This window comes from Hakea prostrata, chromosome 4, assembly GCF_041222555.1.
Source record: "Hakea prostrata isolate BN-2017 chromosome 4, UWA_Hpros_2, whole genome shotgun sequence".
In the NCBI taxonomy this organism is placed as follows: Eukaryota; Viridiplantae; Streptophyta; class Magnoliopsida; order Proteales; family Proteaceae; genus Hakea; species Hakea prostrata.
In genome coordinates, this window is record NC_142603.1 from 42887214 (window position 1) to 42910703 (window position 23490).

At 38.2% G+C, this 23490-nt stretch overlaps 1 protein-coding gene across 1 annotated transcript in view; it reads left to right on the forward strand.

Annotated features, from left to right (window-relative positions):
* Positions 1–23490, forward strand: part of LOC149018971 (putative acyl-activating enzyme 16, chloroplastic) — a 95071-nt gene that overhangs the window by 32645 nt on the left and 38936 nt on the right. The window contains 2 exon segments of the mRNA XM_089153071.1: positions 909–1123; positions 5410–5528. Of these exon segments, the coding sequence (XP_089009197.1) occupies positions 909–1123; positions 5410–5528 (334 nt within the window).

Below are 23490 nucleotides of genomic sequence, written 5' to 3' on the forward strand. Positions count from 1 at the left end.
AGAATTCAAAGTGTTATTAAAATTTATATAAAAACCAAGGAACAAAATTTCAAGCTACTATTATGATTTGTGTTAAATCTGATATTTCTCAACTAGATGCACAACAGAAAAACAGAACTTCCATAATCTTAACTCTTGTTAAATCTAAATGATCTAATATAAAAAAAAATAATAATAATAAAGAAAGAGTAAATCTTCCAAGCTATGATTACTATCTATGTCCTTGTTAAATCTAATATCAATAATATCTCAACTAGATGCACAAAAAAGTAAATAAATAAATAATTAAAACTTCCTCACAAAATGTTGTCGTTAAATTTGAATCATCTGATGTAAAAAGAATTAAAGAAGCAAATAAACTTCCAAGCTGCTATTGAATCTAATATTAAAAATAAAGAAAAAAATAAAAAAAATAAGAAAGAAGTAGAGTATGGGGTTGACATCAAGGCCTAGATCAAGGTAAATATGTGGGTGAATATTAGGGTCAATCCAGGTCTAAAATCAAGGCGGCTTAGGGCCAAAATCAGGGACCTGGTCAGGGTTATGTTTAAGGCCAAAATTGGGGCAAAAAAATCAGGGATGGGTTGGGTGGGGTGGGACAAACACTAATAATCCTAGGCCCACCCTTGGCTCTGATTCAGGTCTAGAATATTAGAATTTTGAACCCAAGCCCTATTTGGGCTTAGGGCTGATCAGGGCAAGGTAAAGCTACTGGGCCAAACTTGCACCACTTGGAGAAGTGACAGATGCAAGACTCTGAGAGGCCCCACATACTGAGTCCAATGCCTTCAAAAGAACATGCAGCTACAGATAAATTATTATTCCCCTTGACTGAAAGTGTTAGCTTTCCCATGATTGTTCTCAAAGCAATTGCTGAACATTCTGTGTTTCTCTTCTTATTGTTACAGTGTTGCACTTGTCGTGGACAATCCAGATTTCTTTGACAAGATAGCAGAAACATTCATTTCTGAGGCAGCTATAAAATTTATCATCCTTCTTTGGGGTGAGAAATCAGGAATAACTTCTAAATTGACAGAAACTAAGGCAGTGTTTAGCTTCAAAGAGATCATAGAATTGGGGCGAGAAAGCTGTCAAAAGTTGATCAAGAATTCTCATAAAGAAGGTATTGCTTAAGGCTATTTTCTAATTTAAAACTTGGAATGAAGTTTGCCGTCATTCATTTGTTCTCATTGTTTGGCCAAATTTTTTTTCCCCTTCTCATTGAGCCTAACTGTTTTCTTGAGTAATCTATGCTTCTTTTCTTAATAGCATCATGTTAGTGTTGTCTAAAAGAGGAAAAATCTAATTATGTGTTATATCTTACCTTTATGTTTGAGTTTTGATGGAAACTCTGAAAACAACCTTCAGTCTGATTTTGTTCTGTCCACGTCTAAAGGGGTAAGGCTAAAATGATGACTCCTGTATCCAACCCAAATTGGAACTGCATGGTAACTATTGAAACATTAAGGAAAATATTTTGAGTGTTAAGGGAAATAATCACATTTTCAATTTCAAATTCAGGTTTGAATGTGATAAAAATCAGTCCTGTGTTGACTGGGTTCTTTTGGAAGACCTTAACCAGGAATTTCTATCTAGTCTTCCAAACAGATTCTCAGTACAGCAGTATGGAGTTTTGTAGTTCCTAACCTCTATCTCTTCTTTGAATTTCAGATGTACAATGTAAACAATACTTGATATTAGAAATACAAGCATCTGATATCACAGTGATATGGCTGAATTCAAATCCAATTTTAACTCTTTCAAGTTATACAAGAGACAGTGACTAATGTCCAATCTAAACATGTCTTCTTCATGTTTCTTCACCACCACTATAACCACCTTTGCTTCTTCTCTGCTTTCTCTTAAGAATGTTGTCTAGTTCCTGCCGATCAACCTATATTGCTGTAAGCCTGTAATTTCCTCCAATTGAAAGCCCAATTTTGTTTACTTCTTTATGCACTTTACCTGATAGATTATGCCAATTCTGCCCTTATTTAGGAAAGTTGGAACTCTGATCTTGATGGTTTCAGGAGAAACAACCATACCTCTAAGGGGCACCAACATATGGATGGAGAATTCATCAATGAGTTCGAGTCTCATAGAGAAAAGAAGGAAAAGAAAAAAAAGGTGAACCCAGTGCCAAAGGCTTCTGCACTAGCAGAGTCCAGGGGGGCTATAGACCTATGCAGCCTTACCCCAGCAGTTTTTGCTGAGAGGCTGTTTAGATACCTTGACCTCAGGTTAAAACAGTCATCCACCAACCGTTGCACCAAGGCCCATCCCCAGAAAAAAAAAAAAAAGAGTAGAGGAAAATTAGTTTCCAGTCTAGTCTTTTCAGCATTGACCAATTGATCCTCCTTACTTTTTCTGTTTAGCTCGGTGCCTTTTGTTAGCTTTGTCTGGGTTCAGCCCTTGCATTTGCTTGTACTTCCTTCATCGTCTCCTCCCCCTTCTTTCCTTTGGTATTGAATTTATTTATTCATCCAAAAAAATGGAAGCCTTCCTTGTCCCTCCCCCACAATACCACACACTGCCACCTGACGCACCACCTCCCCACCTGTAATACTGCCTACAGTCTATGGTGACGTCAAGATCAAGTCTTTGTAAGCTGGATATTATCTTGTCTGACTGAGCATTTGATGCACACACTATTGGTGTTACTTCCATGTTGACTGGAATATGCTAGAGCATACGTGCGCATCTGAATCTCTAGCCTGTCTAACGCAACTCAAATACCAGTTGATGCAGATCAAGAGGCCACTTACACCATACCTTAAAAAAGTCAAAGCATTAGTAGCCAATCTCACAGCCACAGGTCATCCTGTCTTTGACCCAGATGTTATTTAAACATCCTGATTGGCCTAGGTACTGATTATGAATCCTTCGCCACTTCTATGGGTACTTCCCTGGATCCACTCTCTCTTGATGATTCCACAAGTCTCCTTCTAAGTCGGCAAGTTCTTAAGAAGCGAAGATCTCCCTACTGCATAAGCTAATGTTGCTGGCCTGAATGCCATTCCCTCTTCTACGTTGAATAATCCAAACACCACTCACCACATCGTGGATGTGACTATTTCAATCAACTAATAAGGCTGTGGTTGCAACAGTTACTAAAACACAAATAAGCTGAACCATTCAGCTCTTTCATTGAGTTTACATATGGGTATAAAGCTAGCACACTGACACATGAGGTGCTGTATTTCTTTACTTGACATTGTTGTCCACACTGTTATGCAGATACTGACTTACTTGAGCTTTTCTAAAATGAGGACCTTTTATTTTCTTGGATTTTGAAATCCACATTTAATTTTCTTTGGCTTGTTTCATCATTATTATTATTATTTTTTTTTCATTTGGTACTTTTGTTGAAGTATCAGTTTGTGATGGATTTCTGTTAGTTGGGAGTTGCAGTTTAAATAGGATTACAAAAGAGAGTCCTATCGGGGAAATAAATAATGCTGGATATATTTCCCCAAAAGAGAAAAAATTAATGATGCTGGATAATTGTTTACTGTGCTTATTCATGAAGAATACAGAATATGGTAGTTGAGAGAAGTTCTATTTACTATGCCAGGTTTTTAAAAGTGGATTCCTTGAGGAATTTTTCTTCTATTTTTAATTCTGAAATCTCTTTGTTGTTTGAGTGACTTGGGAATTTATCCTTCTTTTTTCCTTCTCTTTTATGTATAATTTGATTTTTCTGAATATCCTTTTTCCCAGTCAATTTATGTTCTCATAATTTTCCCTGTTCATTCCTATATCCAGCATCAATTTAGGCCTAGGGCACTCCATTGCTTGGTTTCTCTTTATTTTTGTATTTGCATTCAATATCTCCATTTCCAAGATGATTTCAAGGTTATTGATTAATTTAGGTCCTAAGATTTTGGGCAGCAAATGGATCCAAAGTCCAGATTGCGTCCGTTATTCAACATGCACTAATCATTTACTGTGATTATGGATAGTAACAATCAAATTCAAGAAGAGTTTTACAAAACGGTGTCTTTAGAAGAATAGAGGGTGGCTGTCATGCTTTTATGGTCAAATATTGGATGAACTTGAATGTAAAATCTCAGGTTTAAAAGCTGGCTTTGATGACAAACTTGGAAATGATTGCCTTTGACCTGATTGGTGATGCAAGAGGTGAGTTTTGATTGGAGGTAGGGGTTTGCTCTATGTGACAAACTTATTAAAGAATGACAAAGTAATCTCCTAGCAGTTGAAGGCAGGACAGTAGGAAGCATAGAAGGGTATGGTTCTGGCAATTAGAAGTGTTTTAGTTTTCTTCACGGCCACATTGGAAAGGCTTCTTGTACAGATCTTCTCTCTCTCTCTCTCTCTCTCTCTCTCTCTCTCCGGTACATGCTTCTTGTACAGATCTATTATTGGCAATGTGTCGGATCCTTTAGTTTTGGAATTTTGTGGTAGGTAGGTCATTGTCCCACATATCCTGTACCTCTGCTCACATGTCAAGTTCCAGGCTTGATGGATTTGAACACATCACGAAATATTGTTAAACCTGTTAATCTTTAAGAAGATAGTTGGACAGATGAGACAGAAAGAACACAAATACGGTTGGGGTGAGTGTGAAAAGATTTCATTTGGCTCTGAAATTTGCGAGGTGATCAATCCAGACCATGCCTTATCTGTAGATGATTGGAGCTGCCATATCACCTGGGAAAAATGAGGTGTGCCACCTGGAAAGGCTTTTCTATGTGGATTGCAAAAGACCTTTCGCCAGGTATTGTTGATTAGCAAAAAAAGTTCTTGTAGGAAGACTAAAGAAATGCTTACACTTGTTATTAACAATGATGATGATGTGTGGTAGAACCAGGCTGAATGTGTACACCCACATGACACATTTGGAGGCCTCCTTAACAGTCAAGGTATAAACGCAAGTTCTTGTAAAACTCTGCGATTTGTGAACGCCATAGAGATTGTGTAGATCAAATGCTTTTTGTTGATTCATTAATGGTTACAACCGGAATCCTGCATACTTCATTACTTCATGTAGACTTTTTGCTGGATTCACTGTTGAAACTGGTTCTCACACTTTGCCTAGCCACTAAGCAACTCTACAGACAAATCTTGAATTTAGATGAAGATCTTAGTTCAGATACTTGATGATTAAGATCAGTTGGTTATTCTTGAATCTTGATTTCTAGACCAAGTGAATGCCACTTGTTTGATAGGGGAAGTTTCTCTTGAATGATTGTGTTAACTTTGTTAACTGGACATGAGAATCAGCCTATGAATTGCACAACTTTTCCATCTCTCCCTCTCTTTTTATATGGACATGCATAAACACATTAGAATTTTACTACAACTTTTGGTTACGGCTTTTATTCGCTCTAAATAAACTCTACCTGTTAATTAGAGAGTTTACCATTTTTCTGACAAACCTATCTCTAGGTCAAAAGTACATTTATGAAGCAATCAACTCTGATGATGTTGCTACACTTGTTTATACGAGTGGAACCACCGGCAATCCCAAAGGAGTAATGCTTACGCATAAAAATCTGCTGCACCAGGTTTGGTTCTTGTCTTTCCCTATATTTCCTGAAGTTTAGATGTTAGACAGAACAGCATGCTAAGAATTTCTGTATTAAGTGCTGAGCTGAAAATATTCTCTCTCAGCAATATTCCACTTAATGAGTACTATGTTTTCTCTATACCAGAGTTTGTAACTGGATCAATGGGTTACCCCTCTATTAATCTTCTTTGTTTGGGGGGGGGGGGGGAGTTGTATGTAACTTTTACTCCCGTTCACTGCCTTCCATTCCATAGCTATCGGTTTCCACATTATCATGTATTTCTCATGGAACTAGTCTATTTTGCATCCTTGTAACTAGGAAACTTTGTTATTTTACTCAAGAAATCAGGACACAAATATTCTTAATGATAAATTTTATAGTCAAAATGCTCATCTATTACTCTATTACGAACTCACTGTCTTGGCAATACACATTGATCATACTGGTGGGTTTCATTTCTGCTGTACAAACTCCAAAATTTCCTCCACCCCAGTCCCTCACAATCTAAGGCAGTACAATGAGTTCTGGTTTTGAATTATCAACCTTTTCTGTTTCCCTTCTACTGGAAAGTTGAAACATATGTAAGAGAAAGAGGAAGAAGATGGAAGAAGAGGAAGCAGAAGAAGATGATAAGAGAATAGAGATGAGGGATATTCTAGGGTAATGTGTGTTGTGAAATGTGTTGGACTATACACATTCATATATTGGTCACTTAAGAAAGGGAATTCACATCCTTGCCTCTCATGCTAATATTAGATATCCAAGGTAGATATCTAATAAAACAATGAAAATAATATATTACATCAAGTTACAATATAATAATCATGTCCCAGAGTACTCTTGTTAACTCTTAATGCTGCCTGAAGATGGAGAGTAAATGTCCCATATTCCCAGCTTGTAAATGAGTACTAAATTGACAATAAAAAAGGCCCTTGTATAAGATGTTTGATAGCTAGTTACTGGTACTCACTAAAGGGTGCTTAAATGGCTGGAGTCAGGCTTCACTTTGATGAAGTGCCCATCCATCTTGATTTGCTTTGTCCTATCATATTTCACAGGTTTGATAGGGATGTTTACAGAAGCTTATTATAATAAAATCTCTTAGGTGATTCAGTTCCTGACACCAATTCTTGAACTACCTTCTTCCGCTGTAACAGTTCACAAACTCCATTCGCCATAGACCTAAACTTTCTTGCTCTAAACTTCTTTTCCTACAGTGGATTAGCCTTCTATATGATTTTCCACTTTATTACTTACATTTCATAGGCCCTTGTACTTTCCCATTGGTAATGTCGACAGCAAGTTGGAATTGGTCTAAGGATTGCTCTTGCCTCTCTATAGAGGAAGACGCATACAGTGGATTAGCCTTCTATATGATTTTCCACTTTATTACTTACATTTCATAGGCCCTTGTACTTTCCCATTGGTAATGTCGACAGCAAGTTGGAATTGGTCTAAGGATTGCTCTTGCCTCTCTATAGAGGAAGACGCATAACAGACATGACTTAGACAAGCAAGACAACTCTTAATCACTCATCCTCTTGACTACAAAGAAGCTGTCAAATGGAAACTGTTAGAAAACAAGCTTTAAACAATCAACACAGTAGCTGAACTTTGAGAAGAAAATAGAGAAGAAGAAGAGAAGAACCAACAAAGAAGGCCTGCGATTCTAGCTAAAGAGCCTAGAATCGTAGGAAGCTTATATTTATAGTTTTTTAAGATATCTAATACAACTTGAGAGACAACAACTGTCCTCTAGAAAAGGAAATAAAAAAATACAGGCTTAAAGACAAAACGTACTAATTTTTTAACTCCTAAAATCTGTCCAAAATATAAAGTTCTGAAAATAGAAACTAGCACCAAAATCGAAACTATCACCAAAATAGAAGCTAATACCAAAATAAAAATGAAGTGAAAGGCAACTGCTACTAAGGCTTGCACACCGAGGCAGAAACCTTGGATTCTCTGCGCAATTTTCAACACTCCCCCTCAAGTTAGAGCTTACAAATCTCCCATGCCCAACTTGCAACGGATAGACTGAAAATTAGGTCTGAATAGAGCTTAAATGAAGAACTCAGCTAGTTGGTCAGTAGATCTCACAAAAGGAGTATAAAAGGGGTCTCTATAATCTTTTTTCTTGACTACATCACGCACAAAGTGACAGTCTACCTCTATATGCTTCATCCTCTCATAGAACAATGGTCACTAGAAATGTAAGTAGCAAATTGCTTATCACAAAACATTTTTATAGGAGCAGAGACTAGATATCCCATTTCATTTAACAAGGAATAGAGCCACATCAATGCGGAAGCTGTGTTGGCCATGGCCCTACTCAGCTTCAACACTAGATCAGGCAATGGTGGATTGCTTTTTACTCCTCCAAGTCATAAGATTTCCGCTAGAAAAGAGTACAATAACCTATAATAAACAGGCGATCAGCTGTGGATCCAACCCAATTTGCATCAGAAAAGGTAACCAAGTCCATACTCTACTTTGGTCAATAGATGAGCCCTTTTCTGGGCGCACTCTTGAGGTAACGAAGTACTCTCATTGCTGCATCCCAATGGGTCTTCCTAGGAGACTGCATAAACTGACTCAACACACCAACATAATAAGTAAATATGTTTCCCAATAAGACTCTTGTAATGATGGACATTGTCTAACAAGTCACCATCATCTCGTCCTAACCTTAACTGAGGATCTATGAGAATGTCACTAGGTTTAGAAGCAAGCAAATTAGTCTCAGTCAAAAGATCTAACACATACTTTGTGATAAACCAACTCCCTATTTATTGCGGATTACCTGAATCCCCAATAAATACTGTAGACCACCCAAGTCTTTGGTGTGGAAATATTTCTATAAGTGTGCCTTGACTGTATGGGTTGTTGCAACATGACTGCCTGAAAGAATAATATCATCAACATAAACTGCCATAATGACAACACAATCACTCTACCATCTTACAAAGATAGAGTGATTATAATAACACTGTACAAATCCAAAAGACTTCATAGTCTTGCTAAATTTCTCAAACAAAACCCGTGGAGATTGTTTGAGTCCATAAATCAATTTATGAAACCTACTAACATGAACATTGTCCTCCCCCTAAGCAGCATACCCTAGGAGGTTGCTCCATGTAAACTTCTTTTTGAAGATCACCATATAAGAAAGCATTTTTTATGTCAAGTTAAAAAAGAGGCTAATCATAATTTATAGCTAAAGAGATCAAAACACAGACTGAATGAAGTCTATCCACAGGAGAAAAAGTCTCAAAATAGTCCACACCATATGTTTGTGTATAGCCTTTAGCCACCAAGTGGGCCTTAAGCTTTTCAACCATACCGTCAAAATGGTGCTTAACATTATACACCCACTAACAATGGACCACATCTTTCTCAGGAAGTAAGTCTACGGATTTTTATTTGCAGTAGCCGCTGCTGGCTGCTACCAATGGTGGTGATCGCGCCATGTAATCAAAGTAAGATCCAACGGTTGAGAATCAAATGCGGCTGTTGCCAATGGTGGTGATTGCTCCACGTAATCAAAGTAAGATCCAACGGTTGAGAATCAAATGCAGGGGTTTACTTGTAAATATTATTTTTTACTTTTACATTTGAAGGATTTAAAGTTTACTAATTTACAGTATCAGATCCCTCAATTACCCGACTCCCAAATCCAATTCATTTCCTGCTTATAAGAGACTGAGTGAGTGTTCTTCCCTTCTCCCTCTTTTTTTTTTTTTTTTGTGAGCCCAAGGTCACTAGAGGAGAGGAGACATTTTTTTTTACATTTTTTTTAACTCTTAACTACTAATCTCCAACATAGTCTCTGTTTCTCACCCCTTTGTCGACTCTAACTCATTTATGCTTTCTCCCTCTTCAGCTCTGGCACTAACACACCACCCGCACCACCACATGCCATCTCATTCCACCTTCTTCCTCTTTGGATATGGCGACACCGACTCACAACCACCACCTGCTATCCAAGACATTTTCGATTGGGTAAGCCACATAAAGAACCAAGCTGCTGTGATAGCAAAGGGAAAAGTGAAATCATAATCTACTCACACCTACAAATCGGCTTTGCATATTTGTATAGCGGGGAAATGTAACATTCAATCTCCATTTCTCTAATTTTTCTTACAAGTGCGGGTCTAAGAGTTCAAAGTTCAGAATAGTCAATGACAAACCTGGAATCCACTTCCAATCAACTTCAAGAAGCCAGTTATCTCTACATGAACTTGTATAAATGAAGTGAAACGTTGATTAAAGCCATTGCAAATTCAAACGTTGTTCAAAAAACAAACTACTAAATTGAATGCTCCAAATAAAGAATTCATAAGCTACTTATTTAATAACTAAATCTAAAAACTAAATATCGGCATCTAAGATTCAATCCTCTTATGGTCCTGACAATGAAGGAAACCCTCAAGTTTTCAAGCTAACCACTCCAATACTTGACAAACAATGATTTGACGACTACAAAGAGCTCGAACAAAGTAGAGACCGGGACAGAGGAACTTCACACCTGAAGCACTCTAGAGAATTGACGGTACTGGCGAAACTAGGGTTTAATTTGGGCGATTTTTAAGGGGATTGAAAGGGCTCAGAGCCCCAACTTCATGAGACGCATTTTCCCCCCCTTGAGATAGAGGACTAATGAGTGAGTTGATGTTGCTGGAGATGAAGAGGGAGAACGCGAAGGAGTGGACAGCCGAATGAGGAGAGAGAAGATGTTGCAGGGATGATTTTGTAGATTAGTAAACTCTCAACCCTCAAAATGAAAAATAAAAAATAATATTTGCAAGTAACCCCTGCCATTTGATTCTCAACCGTTCGATCTTATTTTGATTATGAGGCGCGATCACCACCATTGGCAGCAGCCAGCAATGGCTGCTGCAAATAAAAATCCATAAGTCTACCAAAGACCATATATGATGAGATTGTAAAACATCCATTTCCACATGCATGGTAGCTTTCCAGCCAAGGGTTTTTAAGGGCATCGATATGATGGGTTGGAATATGAATGGCAGATAGAGAAAGAGCAAGGTAACAAAAGTTAGGAGGTAGATGAGAAACAAATACAAAGTTGGAAATGGGATAAACAATGTTAGTGCGTAAAGTGTAAGTATGAGTACCTTTACTCAAAGCAATTGGTAAGTCATTTAAAGGTGGAGTAGGATCTCCACTAGAAGAATCCGCTGGTAGAGAGGATGAAGAGGGAACATCTGTAGGACTAGCTGTAGTCTCCATTAAAGGAGAGCTGCTAATATCCTTAGGAGGAATTGTACTATCCACAATACACTCTGCCAACTTACGTCTTCGTTGATAAACCTGTAAAGGGACACTGTTGGTTGAAGGAATTAAAGAGGGAATAAGAGGAGCATCATCCAAAAAGACACAGATGGACTAGGTTAATTAAGAGTATCTTCAAAAAAGGTCACATCCGCACTTACAAATTGTTTCCGATGAATAGGATCATAACAACGAAGACCTTTTTGAGTACGAGAGTACCCAAAAAAAAAATACATTTAACAAATCAAGGGGAAAGTTTATCCAAAGTATGTGGTATATGAACAAAACAAACACAACCAAATTTTTTGGTGGAATTAAAAAACAGTTCTATATTTGAAAAAAAAAAAAAAACTGAAAAAGGAGATTTTTTCATAAAGTAAAGTCATAGGCATTCGGTTAACTAAATGACTAGCATTCAAAACCGTATCACACCATTAACTCTTGGGAGCATTCATCTGAATCAAAAGAGCTTGTGCAACCTCTAAGAGGTGGCGATTTTTGTGTTTAGCCACTCCATTCTGTTGGGGAGTGAATGAACAATTGGTTTGATCAATCATTATAAGATGTATTGTGTAACATTCTAAAGCATTCTCCGATCAAAAAATTTTAGCAGGAAGAGAAAATTGAGTCCTAATTTCATGAATACAATTTTTAGATATAGTTAAGAATTTGTCCAATCCTTTAAAAGATATAACCATGTAAGACAGAAATCGTTCACCAAAATGACAAAATACCGAAAACCAATGCCTATTACTAATTCTGCAAAGACCCTAAATATCTGAATAAGCAAGAGAAAACAAAGACTCACTATGAAGGACAAACATGGAGGATAGGTGGCATGATGATGCTTTCCTAACTCACACGTTTCACAATTTAATCTAGGGACTGACTTAAAAGAAGGAAATGAAATCTTTAATCTAGCTAAAGATAGATGACCTAACGATAGTGCCAGTGAAGAGCATCTACACCATCATCAAAGAGAGCCGCATTAGGGGCAGCATAGTCCAGATAGTAGAGTCTATTCCTTGCATATCCTCCACCTTGTCTTCTTCGTGTAAAGGTCCTGGAAAACTCAAGAATTGGGAGTAAAGGTTACAGAGCAATTTAATGCTTTAGTTAATTGATGAGCAAATACAAATTAAAAGAAAAGTTAGCAACATAAAGCACATATGACAAAGTAAGAGAATGTATAGGAGAAACACTTCCAAAGCTTAGAATAGGTTGGAAGTCCTATTAGCTATAACAACAAAATTATTAATGGTAGATTTAGAAAAAGAGCTAAAAAGTGATGATTTATCAGTCATATAGGAAGAGGCCCCTGAATCAATGATCCAAGGGGTAGGAGTAGAAGTGCTATGTTATCTACATGAGAAAGTGTGGCAGTTAAAGTACCACTGGAAGCACTGGTCTCAATATTTTACAATCAATGAAGGATTTGGCATACATCATCTCTTAAAGTCTTAGACAAGTCCCCTGAAGATGATCTAGAACCACCATCGTTGTTTGCTACAAGTGCAGTATCACTAATAGAAATGACATGATTTGCAAGTTGCTTGGCCCACTCTGACTTTCCATGTGTGGCCCAATAAGGTTTGGCCAAGTGCCCTGTTTTACCGCAATGAGTACAAAGCTAAGATGTCTTATCAGACTGTTGAACACCGTGGCCTCCAAAAGATCTACTAATTCCCCCTGAACCACGACCAAATCCCCTTCTGCTAGAGGTAAAAACGGCTTAATTTTCTACTTTAGAACTATTTCCAGGAGAACTCCCTTCAGGCAAGGCAATACCTTTAAGTCTAGAATATACTTCACTAAGGTTGGGGACATGCTCACCAGCAAGAAAATGTTTTTTGACAAATTTCAGTTCATGGTTCAATCTTGCAAGAAACTTGGATACAAAAAATTCATTTCGTTGTGCCTTAAGTTTCTCTATATTTGTGGTGAGAGGTTGAAAGACATTTAACTCCTCTATCATGCCTTTAAAAAAGTTGTAAGAATCTTGCAGAGACTTGTCAACTTGCAAAAATTGAAATAACTTTTCATAAATACTAAAAATTTGAGTCATATTTTTAGATTGGGAATATGTTTCTTGCAAGTCATCACAAATTCCCTTGGCAGTCTTGTGGAATATACCATTGGCTGCAATATCAGGTTCCACGATATTCCACATGCAAATTTTGATGATTGCATCATCTTGGATCCAACTAGAGTAGGTTTTTTCAGTCTCAACAGGAGGTTCACCATTAGTGAACTTAAGCTTACCTTTTGCAAGTATGTAAACACGAATAGCTTGGGACCAAAGCAAATAATTAGAACTACCTTTGAGTTTAATGGATGTAATCTGAACATTCACTGGATCAGATTGTGATCCCTTGGAATCAACATAACTAGTAGTTGAATCACCAGTATTTGAAGACATAATTTGTAGAAGTGGAGATCACACAGTGATCACAATCCAGCAGCCCAGAACTTGAAGATAAGACCCAAAAAAAAATTCTGCAGTGTGTAGAATTGAAACTGTAGTTGTATGCTAGAAAATCAGAGGAATAGATTCTGTAGAGTGCAGAAAAATAAGATTAGGAATAATTGATCAAGTTAAGATATTAGGGAATAAAAAGTATAGAAGATTAGCTTAGATTATCATTTGATCTAACTATAAATTAAGTGCAGCAGTAGGTAACCAAAGCAAGGAACACAAAAAGAGAACTTCAGAAGAGAACACTGAGAGCAACATTGTTTTGATTAAAAAAAGCTCTGAAACCATGTTAAAAAACAAGCTTTAAACAATCAAAACAGTAGCTGAACTTTGAGAAGAAAATAGAGAAGAAGAAGAAGAAAGAGAGGAGAAGAGAAGAACCAGCAGAGAAGGTCTGCGATTCTAGCTAGAATCGCAGGAAGCTTATTTTTATAGTTTTTCAAGAGGTCTAATACAACTTGAGACAAGCAACTGTCCTCTACAATAGGAAATAAAAAATACAGCTTAAGGACAAAACTTACTAATTTTCTAAATCCCAAAATCTATCCAAAATAAAATGTTCTGAAAATAGAAACTAGCTCCAAAATAGAAACTATCGTCAAAATAGAAACTAGCACTAAAATAGAAAGTGAAGTGAAAGGCAGCTTGCTGCCAAGGCTTGCTTCTCTTCTTTTCCTGCAGCCTGGGTTCCGGTCTTATTGGCTTTCCTGTTTGAGCCACTGCACATTTTTGCAATTGAGAAACATGTTCTTCTTTCCTTAATTGCCTCAGCTGCGTTTTGCTTCTTCTTTAAATCAAAGAGGATACACATAGGTAGCTATTCTCATCCTTAACTTACTCATTTTTCTCTTTCAACTTATGACATCCTGGTGGTGGGGGAGATCTTCATCAGTTTTACAGGCAGTTCATGGGATCTGACTATCTAAGAGGCTGATCCGTGGTGGCCTTGCTGGAGCCCGAAATGCCACAGGAGAGATGGGGATATGGAGCTCATAAGAATGGAATGCAAATATGCTAGTTTCTCTTCTCCCATAGAGCTTGTAGAAATAGAAAGATCCTAAAAGTAAAGGAGAAAAGGAAGCCCCAAAAAAGCATCACGTCGACTATATTACTAGGATTGCCCATTCTTGAAATGTTAATAGTTTATGTTAGTATGCATAGTTCCGAAGGTCGATGTAAAAATTGGGAGAACCGTGATTCAGACATGATCCCTGTAGTCTGTAGAACAATCTAAAGGGGAGACATTCTTTTTCCCTCTATATGACATTCTTAATCTCTTGATGGGAATTTTTATGTGATCTGATTATAGCTTCTGTTTATCCCAAATACGGCAAATTGTTTGGGGTTGCTGAGGGCGTGCAGTCGAATGATAAATTTCTAATGCAGTTCCAGGTTTGAAAACCCTCTTTGGGATTGAAATTGGGATAACCTGTGTGCCTAAATAGGCCACAGGTAATGGAAGTGGCAGTGCGGTAACCAACCAGAATTCTCAAGGGGTTACTATGTTGGTAAAAGAAAGTATATCAAGGGAATTCTAATTTATTATATGTAAAGGGAAGTCTTATTTATTAAGAATACAGCTGTGCTGTTTATGAAGTCTGAACAATACAATAAACAACAACAACACAAGCCTTGTCCTAACTAAATGGGCTCAGCTACATGGATCCTCGCTTCCAGTTAGATCTAGTAGGGGCCATACTAGACATAATGCCTAATCCATGCATATATTTTCTCACCACTTCTACTAAGGTAATTTTAGGTCTGCCCTAGCTCTTTTAGTTCCTTCAATTCAGATTAAAGAACTCTTGCATATTGGGGCATTTAGAGGCCTCCATTGAACATGGCCGTGCCACCTCAAATGACTTTCTCATAGCTTATCATTTATGAAAGCTACTCACAGACCAACTCTGTTGGTTGAGTCCTACTAGTAGTCCAATTCTATTAGAGTTTTTATTCATGTAAATCTCTTGTTACCCAAGTATGGGTATTAATGTAATAATGTACTTTCCATATAATTATATATGGAGGGCTTGAGATCACATGGATGATTAAGCCATTCTACCAAACATTGTGTTTCTACATGGCATCAGAGCCTAAATACGATTAGGGAAGTGAGGGAAAAAAAGAAACAAAAGAGTGTCGAACCTACCTCCTCGCTTCTCTCTCGCTGTCGCAGAGTGTCGAGAGTGTCAAATCTATCTCTTTCAAAACCATCGCCTCTCTCCTGTCGCTCTTCAAACCCATTGAAAACCGATCGAAACCCATCGAAACCCCATCGAAATCCATCGCCCTTTCTTTTTGGCAGTTCTTCAAACCCTTCAAAACCCATCGCCCCTTCTTTCTAGCTATTCTTCAGTACCACTGCTGCACTACGCTGCTACATACGGTGAGAAAAGACCAAGAACAGAGGAAAAAAAGGGAAAGAAGAAGAGCAGAAGAACTCCGCCGCTGCTCCTGCCTCCGCCACTACACTCCACCGCTGCTCTACTTCCGCCGCTGCACTACAGTGAGTTATTTGAACCATTCTATCTTCCTCTCCCTACCGCTGCACTACTGCTGCTCCTACAACCATTTTTTTCTTCTTTGATTCTTCATTTGAAGCCTGCGATTCTGAAGCCTGGTTCTTCATCTGAAGCCTGCGATTGAGGTTCTTCGATTGGGGTTCTTCATCTGAAGTGAGTCGATTAGCCCAAACAAAATAGATGTTTGAGGGTTAATTTTGTACATTTGCATTCTATCAAGGATCTATTGGTAAATTTGCATTTGCAGGGACTTATAAATTTGTATAAGTTCTGAGACTTATTTGCAAATTCAGATTTTTCAAGGACATATTTGTCATTACTGAAAAAAAAAGTGAAGACATGGTGTTCCTTATATGCACTCTTTAAATTGTGATTTGGCTATTGACTTCTGCGATGTTTCAGTTGAAGGGTGAAGAATGAAGAACTGCAGATAATTTTTTCAACATGGCAACTACAGAAGGTACTACTGCTCCCACTGGCTCCAAACATTACCCCACTCTTCATCCTCTTTCGGTAAGATTTGATGGAAAAAATTATTTGATTTGGTCTCGATCTGCTTACTTAACTATTGCTGGAAGAGGACTTGTTGGACACATTACGGGCACCACTATCAAACCTACTACCACAGGTGTTTTACAGGATAAATGGATCTCGAATGACTCTCTTATTATGTCATTCCTTTTGAATTCCATGAATCCAACTCTTGCCCATGGATACCTATTACTTTATACTGCAGCCCAAATCTGGAAGGCTATTACTGAAACCTAGGGACAGTTGGGGAATGATGCACAGGTTTATGAGCTACGAAAGAAGCTTTATGAGATTACCCAAAAGGAACTGACTGTGGCCCAATATTATGCTGAATTGCAATCTCTTTGGCAAGAGTTGGACCATTATGGGGATTTTTACCCCACTAATCCCAATTATGTGACTACTTATAGGAAGCACGTTTATAAGATTCGGGTATATGACTTCTTGATAGGTTTGAATGTGAAGTGTGATCAGATCAGAGTGCAAGTATTAAGTCGCTCTCCCTTTCCTACACTAGAATAGTTTTATGCCCTTGTTCAGTGTGAGGAAAGTCGTCGATTAGCCATGCTTCATTCTCCTATTATAGAGAAATCAGCCTTACAGTTTGTTTGCATTAAATCTGATTTGGCTAAGGACATTGTCAAATGTGAGCACTGTCACAAACCCTACCATACCAAGGCCAATTGTTGGAAACTGCATGGGAAACCTTATGATTTTGAGCAAAAAATAGCACAAAGAAAGGGAAAACCAAAGGCTAATCTTTTTTAGACAGTTTCCACAACACCCTCTGCAAACGTTGGTTTCTTACAGGAGGAGTTAGCTACTCTGCGACGTATTCTGCATTCTTCTACTGCCGGTACGGCCTCTACCACTGCTTCCTCTACTACGCATACCAACTCCTCCCTTGCTACTTCAGGTAAAACTTTTACAAAATTCCAAGTTTCTTCTGTTTCTACTTGTTGGATCATTGATACAGGAGCCACAGATCATATGACAGGTTTATCCTCATTTTTCTTACAACATTCTCCAACTTCTGGAAAGGATAAAGTTCGAATTGTTGATGGCTCATATTCTTCCATTGCTGGAAAAGGGACCATTCAGCATTCTCCATCACTTTCTTTGGGATGAAGTTTTACATTTTCCCTTTTTCTCTACTAAGTTGCTCTCTATCAGTAGTCTTACACATGACTTGAATTGTAAAGTGATTTTTTTCCCATCTCACTGTGTCTTCTAGGATCTGGTCACGGGGAAGGAGATTGGACGTGGTAAACTAGACAATGGACTTTATTTGCTCGAGCCGATTGGAGGATCTACTTTTGCTCTGACTACATCTTCTAATCCGGTCCATTCGGTAATATCAGACCTTCATTAGTGGCACCGTAGGCTAAGTCACCCCCCTCTAGGAACTCTTAAGAAAATATTTCCTGATTTGGTTTCTTCTTGTAACAAGGATGATTTTTTTTTGTGAAGCCTGTATTTTTGCGAAGCAGATTCGTTTTACTTATTTACCTTCTCTTTATAATAGAAAATCTATTCCTTTTATGCTAATTTATACTGAAGTGTGGGGCCCCTGCCGACGTGTGTCTATTACTGGTCATAAGTATTTTGTTACTTTTATTGATTGTCACTCTCGTTCTACATGGATTTATCTTTTAAAACAAAATAATGAGGTTTTTCGATGTTTTCGTGATTTTTATAATATGATTAAAACTCAGTTCAATGCCACTGTGAAGATCCTTCGCAGTGACAATGGCACAAAGTATATTGATGGTGAATTTTAGAGATATCTCTCTGACTCTGGCATAATACACCAAACCAGTTGTGTTGATACGGCTGCCCAAAATGGGGTTGCCGAAAGGAAGAATTGGCATCTTTTAGAGATAGTCCGTTCAATTATGATTGCTATGAATGTACCTGACCAATATTGGAGCGATGCTATATTCACTACTTCTTACCTTATGAATAGGATGCCTAGTAGGATACTTGGTTTTAAATGTCCTAATGAGATTCTTCAGAGAGCCTCTTCTTTTGTTGTTCCCCCCAAAGGTTTTGGATGTGTATGTTATGCCAGAATCACAGCCCACCAGAGTAAGCTGGCTCCCCGCGGCCTACGCTGCATATTTTTGGGGTATTCTGCTACTTAGAAAGGGTACAAATGTTATCATCCTCCTTCTAGGAAAACCATTGTATCCATGGATGTAATTTTTCATAAGTCTTGCCCTTATTATACACCTCTCTAGGGGGAGAGTCCTAGAGGAGAGGTGTTTTTTCCAACTCTAGATCTTCCTATCACACATCAACACAACTTAAGAGTTCAAGAAGAGTTTCCTGACTAGGGGGAGTCTTCGGCTAGTATACCTGAGGACTCTAATCCTCCCCCTTCGTTTTTCGAACCATGTGAAGAACCTAGCCAGGGGGAGACCACTCCTGTGAGGCACACTGTTGAGGTCTTTCAAAACCAGATTGACCAGAATACGCAGGTGCAAACTTATCAGAGGAAGAATTACAACTGGCTAAAGCAAGTGGAGAAAGGTGACACATTACCACTTCAATCTCTTTCTCCAGAATCAGATTCTACTATTCCCCTTGAGGTATCTTCTTCTGATCTTCCTATTGCTGTGAGAAAAGGAGTCAAATCTTGTACTTAGCACCCCATAGCTAAATATGTCTCTTATGACTCTTTGTCTGACTCTTACTGTACTTTTATATCCTCTTTATCATCTATATTTGTTCCTAAAAGTTGGCAAGAAGCCTATGCTAATAAGAGATGGAAGGCCTTTATGGTAGAGGAAATGCAGGCAATAAAGAAAAATGATACTTGGGAGTTGGTTACACTTACTCCAGGAAAAAAACCAGTGGGTTGCAAATGGGTGTTTATGATTAAACAAAACATGGATGGATTAGTCAACAGGTTTAAGGCAAGACCAGTTGCAAAGGGGTTTTCACAGACTTATGGGATTGATTATCAGGAGACTTTTGCCCCTGTTGCGAAACTGAACACTGTCAGAGTCCTATTGTCTATAGCTGTGAACAAAGACTAGAATATGCACCAACTAGACGTAAAGAATGCCTTCTTACATGGGGGAAGAAGTCTATATGGAAATCCCACATGGTTTCTCCGATGACAATTCTGCAAGGAAAGTTTGTCGGTTGAAGAGGTCAATTTATGGGTTAAAACAATCTCCTAGATGCTAGTTTGGACGCCTCCTGAAGGCAATGACTTCTATTGGGTACAAGCAAAGCAATGCTAATCATACACTATTTGTCAGAAAATCAATTACTAACATCACACTTCTCATTGTTTATGTGGATGATATTGTCATCATAGGGAATGATGGTGAAGAAATTCAAAGGTTGAAGAACTTTCTTGGCAGAGAGTTTGAGATTAAAGATCTAGGGAAATTACAATACTTCTTAAGGATTGAGGTGGCTCGATCAAAGAAGGGTATATTCCTATCCCAAAGAAAGTATGTCTTAGACTTATTATTAGAAGTGGGAATGTTGGGGGTGTAAAGCAGTTGATACCCCTATTGAAGTTGGAGCTAAACTTAAAGAAAAAGAGGGAGAACCAGTGGACAGAGGAAGATACCAAAGGCTAGTAGGGAAGCTTATTTACTTGTCCCATACCAGACCAGACACCGCTTATGCCGTGGGGATAGTGAGCCAATTCATGCATGATCCATATTCATCTCATATGATGGTTGTTACCAGAATACTACAATATTTGAAGGGAACTCTTGGAAAAGGAATACTTTTGTCACCCACTGATAATCTAAGAGTAGAAGCATACACTGATGCGGACTGGGCGGGATCTCCATACAGAAAGTCAATTTCAAGTTACTGTACCTTTGTTGTAGGTAATCTAGTTACTTGGAGAAGTAAGAAATAGAATGTGGTAGCTTTATCCAGTACCGAAGTTGAATATAGAGCTATGGTTCGTGGAGTTTGTGAGCTACTATGGTTGAAAGGCTTGCTACAAGGTATTGGAGTCCAAGTTCCAAACCCTATGATGCTATATTGTGACAACAAGGCTGCTATTAGTATTGCTAATAATCCATTACAACATGATCGAACTAAGCACATTGAAATTGACAGGTTATTTGTCAAAGGAAAGTTGGAACAAGGGTTTATTTGCATGCCTTTGATGAGGTCCGGAGACCAAGTGGCAGATGTTTTCACTAAGGGTTTGAAAGAATGAGATTTCCTTCCTATTGTAGGCAAGTTGGGCATGACTAATATCTATGCTTCAACTTGAGGGGGAGTGTTGGTTGAGTTCTACTAGTAGTCCAATTCTATTAGAGTTTTTATTCATGTAAATCTCTTGTTACCCAAGTATGGGTATTAATGTAATAATGTACTTTCCATATAATTATAAATAGAGGGCTTGAGATCACATTGATGATTAAGCCATTCTGCCAAACATTGTGTTTCTAAAAACTCTAATATGATCATTCTTTACTTTATCTTTCCTAGTTTTGCCAATGATACATCTCAACATCTTCATCTCTATTCTACTAAGTTTATCCATATGATGCTTTTTAATAGCCTAACACTCTATACCATACATTATAGCTATTTATATGATGGTACTGTAAATTTTTCCTTACGAGTTTTGGAGCAATATGTCGACCACACAATACCCTAGACACACCTCTCCACTTCATCCATTCGATTTTGATTCTCCGGGAAACATCTTCCATTATATCAGCTTCTTTATTTATGATTGAGCATAAGTACCTAAATAATTGCTTTACAAGATTTCCTTCTCTTGAATTTTTACTGCCTTATTTTCTGTCCAGGCATGGCCTTTTTTTGAAGGGTCAATTTTTGTTTTGTATTAGAAAAAGGGGGGATATAGTTAAGGAGACTCATAGAAAAGTATAGAGAATGTAGGAAAGACCTTCATATGGTATTTATTGACCTAGAAAAAGCTTATGATAGAGTCCCTAGAGCGTTAATTTGGCAAGTACTAGAGAAAAGAAATGTTGCAAGTAAATATGTAGATATAGTTAAGGATATGTATGATGGTTCGGTGACTAGTGTTAGAACAGTGGGGGGACAAAGTAATGAATTCCCGATAATAGTTGGGCTACATCAAGGGTCAACTTTAAGCCCATATCTATTTGCACTGGTAATGGATGAATTAACCAAAGACATTCAAGATGAGGTCCCCTGGTGTATGCTTTTTGCAGATGATATTGTGTTGATTGATGAGACCCAAGTGGGGATTAATACCAAATTAGAATCATGGAGAGTAGCTTTGGAATCAAAAGCCTTTAAACTTAGTAGATCGAAGACAGAATATCTAGTTTGTAACTTTAGTCATGATCGGGCAGATGATGAGATGGTGATACTTGACGATAAAAAGATTCCTCAGAGTGGTTATTTTAGTTACCTAGGTTCAATCATAAGTAAAAGAGGTGATTTAAAGGATGAGGTTTCCCAAAGAATTAAAATAGGGTGGATGAAGTGGAGAGGTGCGTCCGGGGTCTTATGTGATCGGCGTATTCCATTAAAGCTTAAAGGAAAATTTTATAGGACCGTTGTTCGACCAACTATGATGTACGGGGCAGAGTGTTGGGCTGTTAAAAAGAATCATATAGATAAACTCAGTGTAGCATAAATGAGGATGCTAAGATGGATGAGTGGCAAAACTAGGATGGATAAGATAAGAAACGATCATATTAGAGTTGGTCTGGGAGTTGCTCCCATAGTGATAAGCTTAGAGAAAGTCGTTTGAGGTGGCACGACCACGTTCAACGGAGACCTATAAATGCTCCTGTTCGGAGAAGTGATATAATCCATATTGAAGGAACTAGAAGAGCTAGGGGTAGACCTAAGATAACCTTAGGAGAAGTGGTGAGAAAGGATATGTATAGCTTAGGCCTTGTATCTAGCATGGCCTCAAACAGAACTGATTGGAGGGCAAGAATCCATGTAGCCGACCCCATTTAGTTGGGGCAAGGCTTATTGTTGTTGTTGTTGTTGTATTAGAAAAAGGGGGGATACATAAAAGGCAATCTCCTAGAACCCCAATCGAGGGAAGGAGATCCCATTAAAGGGAGGCATTCCCTACTACCAAGGGTCCCAGAAAGGAAAGTACAACCAAAACCTGTTACATTCTAAAGTACACCTGAGCTTTTGCATCCTTCTGAATAAGGTCTTCTAGCTCCCTTGGAAAATCACTAGGTGCCCACTCCACCTGGCTCTATGTCAATTGGATGCCAGTTATAAAATCAGCTAGCTGGTTTTGCTTCCTCTAGACATGCACAAATTCCCTTGCATGTTCTTATTTCCCATTTCAAACTTTGGACTGTCCATGGCCCTTGGATTCTCCCATTAATAATGTCTATTGCCAACTTGGAATCACATTAGATAAAAACTGCCAGTAAACCTTTCGATATGCAGATCCTCAAGCCTTCATAGGTTCCTTTCATTTCGATAGCTAATACCAAAAGCTGTCCGCCTTTACCTGCAAAAGTAAAAATATGCTGCCCCTCTTCATGCCTTATCACACGTCCATCAGAATCTGCTTAATTGATTGAAACCCCATCACATTACAGCGCAACCATTTGTTGAGGAGGCTTAAACCAGGAACAAGCTCTAGGTAGCTAGCTAAGACTTCCAGTCAAAATGTATTTTCCACTTCTCAGCTATGTAGGAAGACTCGTCGGTTCCTTCACAAGCTAAGGGATTGGCAGCCCACTTATTCTGAACATTATCTACTGTTGCTGCTACAATTTGGTCTATGGCCTTTGACTTTTTTTTTGGATGAATGAATAAATGATTATATTAAAGAAACAAGGGAACAAGAAACAAGGCCTCCAAGAAGGAGACCGAAAAGAAGAACTAAGACCCCAAGAGACAACAATAATCCTGTTCCTTGGGGTATCAACTACTGGGGGGATGGAGAATAGCTAACAATTTGGAAGAAACATCAAAATAGATGGCATTCCAAATCCTATCGTTGGAGCGGGATTTGGAAGTCCATCTTCTTAGGTTACGCTCCCACCAAAGGTGATGAATGCATACACAGAAGACTAACTTGCCGATCCGATCATAGATGGAGTTACCTAGGAAGGATCTCAAGATCCAAGACCAATCACGAGAAAAACCGAAAGACCGTCTCGAGCGG